A 14,626-nucleotide genomic window follows, 5' to 3' on the forward strand; every position below is an offset into this window, starting at 1 on the left:
TTTACAAATTCCCCCTTGCTCTATTAATGACTAAGATTTTTTTGATTCTTTAAAGTTCAAGTATTAGTGTAATAGTGTAGTATAAATCAACAAGAGTAATTGCCTTTTTTCTCAGTTTGTTACATGTTTTGTACAAAGAGATGAACCTGTACTAACTGCTCAACAAAACAAAAACATGACGTAATTACTTGTATGCTTACGGGAAAAATTCAGATAGACTCTTTATTTTAAACGACATAGATTTGAACACGTGTTATAACAATATTAGGTATATTTGTTTTATTTTAGGTACTCAGAAAGTACTCCCCATGGATTAGATCGAAAGACGAGTTATCAATCTAAAATGGTTTCGTCCCATTTAGTTTCAATAAAGTGGTAATGATCTATTACAAAACTTGCAGCTACATTCCAGAAAGTAGAAATACAAAAATTAAATTACTTCAATGCCAGTACTACAGCAGTTGCCAAATTCAGATATTGCAGTAGTCTACCGTTCCATTGACAAATAAAAGCAAACTATTTTTATTAAAACATTTTATAATTATATACAAATTGTGTGCATTTACACAAATTCGTGTTACACTGTGGTGTTTTATATTTCATTATAAAATTAATAAATATTTTCCGCAAACCTTTCTTTTGCTATTTACATCATAGAAGTAAAGATTTTTAAATTATAAAAGTCCAAGAATCCTATCTAAGAATCAGACGAATATTAAAAATAATCCTCATTCTTGCTACCATAATAATTGCACATTGTAATAATCACACGATAAAGCTCTCTCATGAGATATCATTTTTTTCACATAGAGGTATGATGAAAGTTGATTTCACCTGGATGTAAACTGAAATGAGAATTTTCATGTACTCTCTTAAAATTATTATTTTTTGCCTCTTGCCTAGTGTGAAAATGATAGCAATCAGTACCATGTTCCTGCGCATTAAATCCTGGTCCAAAACTCACATGTGATCCTTTATTAATCCTACCACCTCGAGGAGAAATACGAAGAGGTCTGTAGTCATCAGGCTGCTTTGTGGCTATATAACCTCTTTTGAAAATTTCTGGATCTCCAGAAAAGGAAAGGTGGGAGATACCTTTGTATGTATTTTGAAGCCATCCATAAGTAGGTTGAGTTGATATGTGGTGATGTCCTCCTATACTTGTACGGCTCTTTCCGTTTCCACTTGTAATAACATAAACTTGAACCACTGGTAGCTGTGAATCTTTCATCATATTTCCTGCATGTTTCATCATAAAAGGTATTTTCGTTGTTGTTATCATGGGTTTCGTTGACGGTGCTGTCATTCGTGGAACTTTAGCCATACTATCAGTAACATTTTTTTTCATTGCAGGCGCTTGAGACGTCGGTGCAAACCAGCTTCTGATGCCTCCACCCATGTTCCGATGATGTCCTCGGAAAAGCCTGCGGAAGATACCACCTCGTAGTTTAGATTTTTTATGAAGATTGTGTTCAACGGTCGGAATGTTCAAATTGGAAATGTGGAAATCTTCTCCATTGTGATTGCCACTGCTCAATCTTTCCAAATATTCTTTTGAATATATACCGAAATGATGCCTCAGGTATTCTTCGTAGCTTGCATAACCCTGCCAGTCTTCCAAATGTGTGTAGCCTAAGCCTAGAAAGGCTAGTCCGCTTTGTGGTTGTATGAAAAAGGAAATAAACAGCAACAGCAAAATGGAATTCTGAAAGAAAAATGTCTTGTAATAACGATTAATATACTCAAATAACGCACAATATTTCATTACTTAGCAAATTTGCGCAGTAATATTCCAAAAAAGAAAATAGTAGTGAATGTAGAAATAAGCATTAGACTTAAAAAGGGACAATTTCATATTGCAATATTTTCATATAGAAATATCTATTAAATCGTTGTATTTGCTCCATTTTCTGACTGGAAATTCTGACAGAAACCAATTTATTAAAGCTGAAAATGTGTCTAACAATACTCGATGTATTCATTTTAAGTTTACTCTGCACTAATTTAATATGTTCTGATCTACATTTTGCTGCAGATAATTCGATCTACCCTAAAGGTTTACAGATCTACTTTAAAAAATTCAGACTTAAATACTTCCCCATAAGATGAAAGTCAATATTAAAAATCTGTCTCCTTTCCTCTCTAAGATCCTTATAATCTCCTAACATAGTTTCCATGTATTTAACTTTTACACCTTGACATCAACTAATCGTTTACTTAAAGCTAGCCAATCGTTTTTTGGAGACGACTGGAAGTTTCTTCAACTAAGATCAAATTGTAATTCTAAATGAAATCTGGGCAAGAATAAAATCAGTAATAAAATTAATTTACTGTTTACACGGTTCAAAAACTATTAAATACAAACAAAAATCTGGGGAACAAATCAAGAACGAATAGTTTCTCATCTGTAATTTAAAAGCAAACAAATAGAAAATAAACTAAAATGTTTTTGGAAAAGTGATGTTTGAATTCAAGCATTCGATTAAACGCAGATTATAATAATTTTATTATGTGTTTAAGTTTAGAGCATTAGAGACTCGAGTTTAAAGCATCAGAGACCCGAAGGTGTTCATACACAAATACACTGATTTGGGAAAATGTTTCCTTAGCCTTCTGGTCCTTCGGGCCAGAACAGTCTCAGCTGTATGTTAATTTACTATCGATTATTTTGTAACAGAAAGGCATAACTTATTTGAACTGTAAGGAAACAAATTCGTGTATGTGAGTTGTTTGCCGGACGATCTTTGTGAGCTGACTGATTCATTTATACAAGAAAACATTCATTTATACATTGATTCATTTGCACGGGCACCTCGACTACTTTGCGTAAAAGCACTTTTCACTTGCAGAAGAAAATAGGGGATCTCAGTAATATTTACAGATACTGCCGGGTTTACCCTACACTATGCCTCACGGCATGCTATGAAATGAAAAGCAGGGAAAACACAATGTGACTAATCCAACATTCTTGAAGTCGCTAACAAAAGTGAGAATAACTTGATTTGTGCAGAAATTTCTTTCGCGTCACTCACTGACCTCAACATACTCACTTAGCGCTTCTAAGTTAGTGGAGCTAAGTCTGTGATAACCAAGTGAGAGCATTTGATACCACAGAAGAAGATTCACTTTGTTTTAATGAATGCAAATGCCTACTTTACATTACAGATATAGTCAACCAATATTTTAGAGATTGCGAAATCAAACCTGAATCCGATTAATAATTTATGGAGCAGCCTAGGAAGGTACGTAGCTACAGAATTTTTGAATGAATTATTGAATGCAAATTAATATATGAACGAGCTTTGCTTTTTATTGAAATATCTATTGAATGAATTAAGAGTATGAAAACGACAAGACCAGCTTGTAGTTTTTCAAACATGAACATATTTCCTATTAAAGTTCGTTTTCAAATTTTTTAGTATTTTTGCTCGCACATGATTTTTGTTAAATCAAACTTTTCACTTTTCCCAGAAGAATAGAATGTAAAAGCGTTGCAAAGTATAACGTATAGTTGTATTATTTACCCTTGTATTGCATTTGATGTTTTATCTAGCTTGTCTTAACAAACTGTAGTATATAACCTGTTTATTATTAAACATTTGGACATGAGTTGATAAGTAATTTTTTTATAACCCAAGTAAAAACATCCAGAGACTGGAAAGAATTGATTTATCTAGAGTTTTCTCATCTAAATCGTCTTTTAATTCGGTATAAATAACCCTACAGCAATTCAAAGAAAACAATTTTAAAAAAATCAGCTCTAGCGGAAACAAAATACATGTTCTTCCACCGACTTCTTAGTAAGTAGTTTGTATATTCATGTAGCATATGAACGTTTAGAAGCATTGAAACGACAGAAAGAAAACACAAAAGTTTAACAAGTTCAACTGTGAGGTATATTATAACATAATATTAAGGAATATTATAAACAGCAAACAGCAATACCAGAATGTTGTATTATACATTACCTGTTTCAGAAATTCGCTCTTTGTTGTAAAATTTATCAGTTGCATTCATCCTTAAAATCTATATATTTCCTTGGGGAATAAAACCAATATTTGATTATGGCTTATAATGGTTATGGTATTTAATAAAAACTGTCAGTTTAAACAAATATATTATTAAGCTCAGATATAGTGGTTTAAATTGTCATGTTAGAAGCTACTGGTAGTTCATTTGTGTACGTAACCACAAGACAGACTCTTATTTGCATTTGTTCAATAGTCGAGAAAGTCCGGTTCCTGGCTCGAATGTTAAACATTTAAATTTTCCTTTGAATATGCATTGATATTTATATTTTAGTATTTTAGATTAGGCTGAATGTTTATTAAATTTTGCAATGTTTGTAGTTTTGAAAGATAGGGATAACTACATTAATAATACAGACATGACCAACCGAGCCATTTCAACTAACTTCACCGTTTAAAATGCGCACAAATCATGTCTCGTATGCTACCTTTTCCTCCAAAAATCTAAGCTAAAAGTAAGGACTGTAATGCAGACCATATAAGTAATTAGCGTAAAGGTCGAAAGTTGCGAAGACACAACATGAAATTCAGAAAATTAGGAAGAAAACTTTCTTCCAGATAAAACGCTTTCCTAAGGCTACATGTTTTGCCTGCCCCGGACATTCTTAATAAGAGCCCTCTTAGAAAAAAGTTCTATGATCATCTGCCTGGTAGTAGAGATTCTATAAATTATGATACTAAGAAAATCTTCCGGTTCTTGGAGATCAGAAAACTAGATATTAACGCAAAAATTCATGAAATTAACCGAAAATGCAAGAAATCGGTTTTTCTGCAACTGAAACTGAAGATCAGGTTAAAAGGCCAAAATTTTGGAAACACCTGCTGAAGCAGTCTGATGATGGAAAACCTGATGCTGGAATTTTGGAACTGCCAAGTCTGGTGTGACTCCATATCTATTTCCAAACGGCCGATCGTAACTTCTTTCGGGCTTCTGCCCGGCTCTGAATGTGTAAGGTTGTTTTCTCCTTTCTTACCGCGTACTCCGTGGTGTTACTGGAAAGCACGCCTGGTTGGCAGTTGGAATGTCCGGATGACATTGAACATTTTTCCTATTTCCTGCTTCGACTGACCTAATAGACTCTACAAGTAGTCATATAAACAAAAATCTAATTTTCGACTTTCAACCAGCATTTGTTTTCTGAGGCAAAGCATTTTTCCTTAATTTTTCACTATTTTCAAATTTCCTTCTTAGAGACTCACTTGAAGAATGTGTTTATTTTTCCAACATGAAATGATTTTACAAAATGATTTTACTTCCATTTCTCGGTTGGCTAGCTCAAATATGTTAATTTATGTGAGGGCCGAGGAAACCTTTCTGCGGAAAATCTCTCGTATTTACGTTAAACAAGGGATAAACTATGAAAATGCCTTGTTTGCCAGGATTTGCACCCAGGTCGAACTACCGATATTCATTGGCACCACTCAGTCACTAGTGGACCACTTTTCATAAATAATGAAAAAGCTCTCTCCAAGTGTCATCTATTTATAAACAAGAAATTAAAATTAAATGCTTGTATTCGTTACACACAAACCAAATTTAATGCTACTGTTATGTTTTTCTTAAACATACAGGCCTGAAATTTCTTTCTCTCTTAATGTCTTGAGGGCAGTGTTTAAACGTATCAAAGTGTAACATGAAATATTTTCCATGTACATCACGTTTCAGTTCAAATTAGATAAATAACGTGTGTTTTGTTATAATAATTTATCAATCCCAACCATAATCAGAACAAATTTATGGCCTTAGTTTCCGCACCAGAAAGAAAATTCTCATGCATGCATAATGAATCGTATAAGCTAGAAAACTGCTTGAATAAGTTAGAAGAATATGATGAATGAGCAAAATTATCCGCGAAATATTTTCCTAATCAATAGTTTTCATCTTCAGAAGCGTAGGATAAACTATAAGAGGAGACACTAACATACATGAAATATAATCATCTGTTTCATACGAAAGAAAACTTTATCCATTTCGCTATAATTCTGGACAATTTGCAATACAAAGATATCTATCTGCAAATCTTTTATGCATACATTCCGCAAGAACTTCAGTTTTTATTATATTACTTTAAATGCCAAGAACCAAATTAATTATAAAATAGCAATTTTAAGTATCATAATTTATACTATACTTTTCATTTTTATTTTCTAGATGAAAGGTTGTTTTGGTTGTTTTGTTTACTTGACTAAGCATACGATTGCACGTGCTCAGAATTATGTATACGTGGACAAAAATACCGAGTTCTCAAAATGCTTTCTAAAGAAGTAAATGAAGTTATCGATAGCGATACAAAACATCATAACACACAAATACAGAATTAAAATTCGAATATGAATGGATACAATACAAAATTATGTTTTGAAACAAGTAATATTGTAATAATACTTTCCCATCCTCTCGTAGCCTTGAAACGACCAATGGCTATTTTTGTCTTTATAAATGGCAAGATCGGATTCTGTAGTCACTGAGAGTTTCTGGTACAAATATGGAGGACATCAATACTTAGCCAGAGATTATGACAGGCATCATCCTCATTATATTCTGTCTAAAGTGAGATAAAAAATCTGATCTTAAGTTCTTCACTCACCTTGTTCTTCACTGAGGATGGTCCTTTCGTAACATATTTTAAGAGCTCCAAGTTACGGGATAGTGATCTTTGAAACTGTGGCAGCTCTGGAAATCTTGACTGCTTACTTCTCCTGTTCATCTTCAGAAACTATATCAGCATTCTAATGTATCGCCATCATTGTACCTTGTAGTGTGACGCTATTTGTGTCAACTGCAATAATTTCCATCTGTTTGAAAATGCTTGCTATACTATCAACACTATAGAGTTTCCTCAGTACTTCTGCAAACTTTAGTGAAAAAATTTGAATACCTTGAAATCAATGATTTAATTTTAATATTAATAAGGAACATGATCTCTCTTAATCCGTACAATTTTATCACGAAGCGTTTTCATGTAATTAACTGAAATTTTGGAGAATAATTTCTCTTCCAGGACAATAAGATTTTTAGGAGAAGACTTAAAGCATGTAGCAGCTATTCCAAGTGTACTGAATATGTTCTGAGTAAAATTCCGGAGTTCCGGTTCGCGACTTCAGAGCCTTCGTTTTTAAGAAATTCATAAACCAAGTTTCCTAGGTATGGAAATGCATTAATTATTCATGTCAGTTCCATAGGCACCTCTCTGAAGGGATGTACGATTTAATCTCGACGTCTTTTCACAGATCTTATGTCAAACACAAGCATGGGAGAGATTCTAGGAGTCTTCCTCCTTATACGCACATCTACACAAATTTAACTATCATAAAGTAAAAGAGAAAAAAATGTCATGTTGGTCAAATACGTACGAGTGCAAAGGTTTCATAATTCTGGCTCCACCACGATTTAAACACGTTTAGAAGTAGGTATCAAATTTAATTCATGGCTAGAAAGAACGGAATGTTTCGATGTAAACTCTGCTATTTTCTGCGTCCGCCCAATTCAAGAGTATTTTCGCTTGTCGTGAACTCAGTAAAACAGAAAGGACTGGTTTTCTGATATACAGGACATTATTGATAAGCCTTCTTTACAGTTTCCAACAATTCAGAAACTTCAGTGGTGGTTACAAGCTCTACGTTCAAGAGGTCTCATTAGTGGTTGAGTGATTAAGACCACTGAAAACTGCTAGTTTGACCTAGTTTGGCTTCAGCGAACAGGCTGACTGCAGGGTCGGTTTTCGTGGATTTCCCTACGTGTAACGTAAATACGAGCCAGTCTCTCTCACGTAGTCCCCCACGAAATTATCCCGCCTGTCATGCAGATAGCCCTGGCTTTGCCATATTCAACTAACATAACCTACGTTCACCCAGAGTCTTTAAATTGTTTACAGTATGAAGCAAAGACTGTGTATCTCAGAAGTTTTAGTTCGTCGTGTTATGTGCATACCTGCAAAACAGAGGGATTTTTCACGGGATACATCAATGTCATAAAAACTGTTTTAACATTACAAACATCCTTCAACCCTGAACTGCAGAAGGTTACAGAGAAAGGTACTTTATTCAAAACGCTTAACCTGCCTGTAGATGAGAACACACTTATTTGCAATTTATTATCAGATTGATGGAATTGGATTGCATTATTATAGTTAAGTGTGCTTTCTTCTCATTAAACGAAAAATATAAATCAAATGACAAACCATAACAAGAAAAGAACTATCGTATTTTACAGCATGTATTCTTGTGGTGTAATTGGTTATTATATTCAGATAGTAAAGTTCTGACTGAAAATATGTATTACTCCTAGCTCCAGTTTCAAATATAACTTCTTTCCCTTCCGAGAAATTATCACTAGAAGCTTAAGAAAAGATGAAAAGTTAACATTCTCTATATGCATTTTCATCTTTCCCATATCCATATATACCGAGCGTATCGTGACTGGCCATAGTACTAAATTATTCTAAACACATTTCGCTGACTTGTCAATATTCAGTCTGTCATATTCAGCTGAAATGTAACATTTCGCCATAGCTTTGCAATTGGTATATGCATATTGCTACTATTGCGTTGAGGTGGCTATTTATATATCTAATCTGCTTTCAATAAATAGATAACGTACATGATCGCAGAAGGAACAGATCTGAAATTGTTATCAAACGAATATTTTTAGATGTGTATTCACATGAAGCTAAGCTTAAGAACATATTTGTATCAATTACTGTGTAAATTTATCCTAATTTCCCCAAATGTGGGAAACTACACACCATTAATTAAGAATTCCTAAATAAATAGCATATAGTTGCATATAGTTTAATGCTTATTTCATATTTTTGCTTAATTTATTGCTTGGCTGCTTGGATTTGATTCTGATAGCATAATATAGCAAGCATAATATAAGATATATATTACGCTTGCTAGACTACCTTACAGGTATTATTTGTAAGGTAAGGTACATCTTGGATACCCCTAAGTATTAATGACGAATTGGTACTTTATATATCTTGGATCCCCTTAAGTCTTAATTATGAATGCCTAACAAAAATTAATATCAGCTGAGTAAATGTGAGCATGGAGTCATATTCCGTTACACATAACAAAAATAATCCCTCAAATCTTCTGTTATAAAGCAATGATATTAAGCATTAAAGTCGAAGCAGAATATTTTTAAATTTAAAATATTTCATTTTTATTTTTCGGTATATAAAGGTAGATGACTGCTTAAAGTTGAAGTTTTATATCGCATCATAAATATATCTAGATATTAAAATGGGGTACATCATCAAATTATATCTAAATAAAGGAAGTAGGTTTATGAACATAGGGTGGCTAGAGACATTTTTCAGAGCTCTTCTAGCTTCAATATTGCAGTAATATTTCATTTAGGATGAAGCTGTTGGGTTGTTTACATTGTAAGAGAATATTAGGATCCAGCAAATTGCAAGATTATTTCGCCTTCTTGTTTTGCAGGTATTTAGTCTTTTCTTCAATTTCAAGCTTAAGTAAGGAAGCATAGAAAGTGTTTAAAAGCTCCCTAGGGTATTGTATTAAAGAAATACCATGCAAAAAAGGTATTTTTGATACTGAAAGTATGAGAAGATGCTATAAATATTTTTAAGCGAAAGAACTGAAGCAAATAATGTATTAAAATCTTTAATTAACCTTATGTCATAGAAACTTTTAAAACGTATGATCAACATACCAGACCTATCAGAGAATATTTTTCATGTGTTAGTTCTGAAATTGAATACATGTAGCAAAGCAAACTTGTCATATGAATAAATTATTACTTAGTTTATTTAACAAATAAAGTAAAAAAAGGCATAGTGTTTAAATTTATTTAATAATTCAATTAAAACAAACGACTCACGCATAAGTTTATTTAATAATTAAAGTAAAAATCCTATCTCATCATCTTTAATAGATGATAGAATAAAAATGATAGATAAAATAGAAACTGTCTTGCTAGCATTCAGGGAGTAGCTCAAAACTTAACATAATTGCGTTACCTCTTCCAAACACATATGGAAAAAAGTCATTTTCTTTATTTTGCCCAAAATTTTGATGACAAACTAAATGCATTGGTCTCTGTGAAAATGAGAAAAAAGTAATTATAATTTATTTTCCCTAATTCTATTGAAGTATTTTTTTTTTTTTTTGGTTGTGTAAACTTTTCTCTCAAATAATTTCAGTCATTTTTTATTTGCCAAACGTCTATCTAACAGCACGTTTGAATACCTGTATTACTCGGCCAGCCTTTGTCTTAATACGAAATTCACAGATGATTAGAAAATATAAAACCTCTTTAAACTGGCTGTACCTAAATGCAGAAATGTAGCTAAATTTCACACCAAAGGAAAATGAGGAGTTAAAAGTTTTTGGACGAGGAAATACCTATCTACATGTACATAACGGCGCTAGCCAATAAATACTTTTCGAAATTGCATTTCTTTAACAGTTCAATAATGCAATATGAAAAATAATTACTATTGAAAGCATTTATTTTCAATTAAATCACGAGAGTATTTGCAAAATATACTTGTTTATCCTTCATTTGTTTAATCTAACTATACACATCACTCATTCGGCGCCTAATAACTATATTAACAGCTTTTCAAAGTAAAGTATTTATTTTATAACTATTAAAAATTAATCTAGTTTTAGGGCCTTATCAGGTTAACAGCAGATTTATTTTTGTACAAAATGTTAGACACCTTTCTCTTCAAGTAATACAAATGTACTTCAAATGCTCAAGCCAAAAAACGCGCAAAGAATGCACATTTACTTATTGTAAAAGGGGGTTACAGATTTAGAGAACGTACATTAAGAAGCAACAGATCTAAGAGATGATGGGGAAAATATAATTTGTCGTTTGTCTAATATTTGGACAAGATGTTAAGGAATATAATTTTCTAGCTGAGTAAATTTTCTTTACTCAGCTAGAAAACTCCAAATGTGCGAAATATCCCACGTAGTTGTTAATTCTGTTTAATGTCTCGGACATATATCAAAATGAATGTGAACATATGACTCTGTAATGATCTCGACCGAGGAAAGAGATAACTCCGTATCTTCATTCTACAGACCAATGTCTTAACCGCTGGAACTCTTGAGCACGCATAGGTGATAAAATGCTGATGGTATCATAAATTTGAAGCTATCATCTTCCATTCGCTGACCACGCGACCTCAAGCAAAGGTTAAATGTCAAGTATGTCTCTCTAATGTATTCCGCAATTTTGAAGCTGCCATTGATTACTTTGGAACAACTAGATCCGGGGCTCATATAATAATGTAGATGACAATAATATCAACCTGCTTCTCAGATTCATCGTTTACAGTACAGTAAATATTTTAAAGAATATTAATCCTCTTTGTTTCCCTATGTTTTTTAATCATATGACTTTGAACTTACGGCAATAATAAGTTGAAATAATTTAAAGGTCAGAAATGCGTAATTAGACGTCTGAAGAAGCTAATGCTGAATTTTTTCTGCTCTGTCATGCAGTCGAAACTTTCTGATATTAAATGGGCTGCTTAAGAAGCCAAACGCAAGCCTAAGTGTCATGCGTAACTGCCATCTATTTTAATTTTTGCTGCATTTTCATGCATATAGCAAAACTAAATTCTTTAATACTCCAAAACAGGAGAAACATTAATTTTTTCTAAGCAGGAATATAGAAATTTTAATTTATTAACCCATTATTTTATTACGTTTATCTGAATTGTCACTTTTACTTTTGTCAGCTCCTATAAAGATACAGATTAGTTTACGTACATAAGAACAGACTTGTGAAGTTAAGAGAGAGGTGTTAGCCGCGACCACTGACCATCTCTGAATCATTTTCGCACAGCTTTGTCTGAATCGACATTATCATATGACAGCCAGATTTGCTCACGTAGTTAAAGGGCCTGAGCTAGAATTTAGAATAGGATTTTGCCGTGGGAATTTTTACTTTACCTGCTTAAGTTTATCTTTATGTTCTGTTATTCCTGCCATAAGCTATGACTTGTTTTGCTGATACACAAGCGGTGTAGTTCTGTTAACATTTTAAACTTAAAGGGCTTATTTTAAATTTTCTTTTGATTTCAGTATTATTTCGCTGGAAGACTATAAAGGGGTGAAAAAACATGCTGATTCACACAAAGCCAGAATTTAGAGCTAACGTAGTTAGGTGCCGCACAGAAAACGCGAAAAATCACCCATGCAGTTACCGCTATTCAAACCATAAACTTTCCAATGCTAGCTGGACATTCTACCACTTACACCACTACAGCACGTACTTAGTACGAAGTACGAATGCGAAACTTCGCTTTTAATAAACTGGACTACCTTACCGTATGCATTTTTATTAGGTACACTGAATCACGGCTATGCAAGCTACGGCAAAGGCACACTTTTAACAAGGATGTTTCCTCTGTTAAAAGCGTGTGATTTTCTCCAAGAGTATTCTTTTAATGCAGAAAATGTTTGAGTAGTTAAAAACAATTAATATTCAACTTTAGAAACTTACGATTTCTTTAGTCATTATCTTGAAGTGAAGATCCTTCGGAGCAGATGAGACCCACTCTTCTCTAATAGCTGCGGATGAAGTTCACTGACTGATCGTGAGAGTAGTCATTTATATAGAAATTTGAACAAGGAAGTTCCTTTGTTTAAAGCGCTGTAAAAAGTAAAACAAAATAAAATTTTCAATTTCCAACTTACTGTTATAAATTCTGCTAATCGAATAAACAAAAATAGCATAAGGGACTTCCCGAAAGTAATTAAAATTTTTAAAAGGGGATTATTTATAAATTGCTTTACGGCTCATGGTCAAAGTCCTTCTGAACTGTGCAGCGTACATTATCAACATTGATGTTTTTTCTAAGGGTATATTTAAAAAGTGTTAAGTAAATAATGCGCCCTAACTCTTGAAATATTATGGAAGGAAAGGGTTATATTCAAATATTAACTAAATGTGAATTATTATATGTTATATTATTAAGTCAGTTTATTCGAATATGGCAATGCGCACAAGGACATGAATTCCCTTGTGTATCTAAGAGTAGAAATATTAGTGCCTAAGGACCGGAATGCCTTTGTGGAGGACACTCTAAGAGAACTTTGTTCATATTCATTTTACGCATGGAGAAAACACGAAAAACAACCATGCAACTAGCTCATTCGCCTAAACTAGAACCTAGTCGAACTACCAGTATTCATCTGTCTCATAATGTTATATGAAGAACTTTTAGAAAATTATTGAATCATTACAGGTCACAGGCTCACCAGCGGCCGAGCGGTAAAGTAGCTGAACACTGGTAGTTCGGTCCAAGGTTCGAATCCCGCGAACGGGCTGGCTGCATGGGCGTTTTCGTGGTTTTTCCCATGTGTAACGTGTATACGAGCCAGTTTCCCTTAGAAAGTCCTCCACGAAGGCATCCCTTCCCTTAAGCAGATAGCCCCAGTGTGCTTTGTCATAGTTAAATACACCATTCCAGGTCACACTCGAAAGAATAATTTTTTTTTTCGTATTCGTTGTATGTTATTCTTATATGCTTAGGGTGGTTAACGATCCATGTCCTAGACATGTATTCTAAAGAAAGTGACTTTTGTAAAATAACTTTGCACTAAAATATGTTTATTTATGTAGTTCTTGAGAACTTTTCCTACATACTTAATATCAAACAGTAGTAGCTAAAGGAGAAAGGCCGGTAAGGTTAACATAAAATTAACACATCCTTTCTTATGTTGAACTTTTCTTGCTTTATTCTACAGTTTGTACATTTTTTACATTGTTTCACCTGCTTCAGAAAATATAAATTAAGTGAAAAATTTAAGTTCAGAGAATCGGCAACTTAGGTTTGAAACGTAACTCTTCTGATTCTTCTTGCCGCTGCACTGCCTTAGTTGTCGGTGAGCTATTTTTACTTTTGGTTACGTGAAAAGACATTTTATCATAACCAGCCTTAAATATTTGGCTTGTGAATAAAAGGACTACTACTGTATTTTCTATCCGCAAACAGAAGGAATTCAGTTTTTGCCAGTTTTCTTAATTGTAAATTCAAGATAATGTACTAATAAATATTTTATCTCCTTTTATAAATCTGCTGTTATGAGTATCTGTTGCAGGATTCAAACTTAAGACTAGATGATTTCTTTTTTTACTCAGAGCCTGGATTAATTGTAATTACAGTGTAACTTTAGGTTCATAAACTGAAAATTTAAATGAAACATTGTTTGCGCATTAGCTGTGAAAAAGCTAGAGTCACTTTAGCTATTCAGAATACTTAAAAAAATAAACGCATATCCGGCACTGATCCATGCATTTACAGCCCACCAGCGGCCGAGCGGTAAAGTCGCTGAACACTGGTAGTTCAGTCCGAGGTTCGAATCCCGCGAACGTGCTGGCTGCAGGGGCGTTTTCGAGGTTTTCTCCATGTGTAACGTGTATACGAGCCAGTTTCCCTTAGAAAGTCCTCCACGAAGGCATCCCTCCCCTTAGGCAGATAGCCCTCGAGGCTATGCCATAATTACACACACACAGCCCACCAGCGGTCTAGCGGTAAGTTGCTGGGAATCCCGCGAACGGGTTGGCTGCATGGGCGTTTTCGTAGCTTTTCCCATGTGTAACATGA

The 14,626-nt window shown here is 33.6% G+C and overlaps 1 protein-coding gene across 1 annotated transcript in view; it reads right to left on the bottom strand.

Moving 5' to 3' along the window:
- Positions 1-279: 279 nt before the first annotated feature.
- The window catches only part of LOC118188273 (uncharacterized), a 68,212-nt gene continuing 53,865 nt past the window's right edge, over positions 280-14,626 (bottom strand). The window contains exons 2-3 of the mRNA XM_085809246.1: positions 12,520-12,669; positions 280-1,705 (exon numbers count right to left, since the gene is read on the bottom strand). Coding sequence (XP_085665372.1) covers positions 803-1,705; positions 12,520-12,534 — 918 coding nt within the window. The 5' untranslated portion in view covers positions 12,535-12,669 and the 3' untranslated portion in view covers positions 280-802. The remainder of the gene's footprint in view (positions 1,706-12,519; positions 12,670-14,626) is intronic.

Source organism: Stegodyphus dumicola, chromosome X2 (assembly GCF_044657685.1).
Source record: "Stegodyphus dumicola isolate Sdum_Otavi_A_Nest chromosome X2, ASM4465768v1".
Lineage (NCBI taxonomy): Eukaryota > Metazoa > Arthropoda > Arachnida > Araneae > Eresidae > Stegodyphus > Stegodyphus dumicola.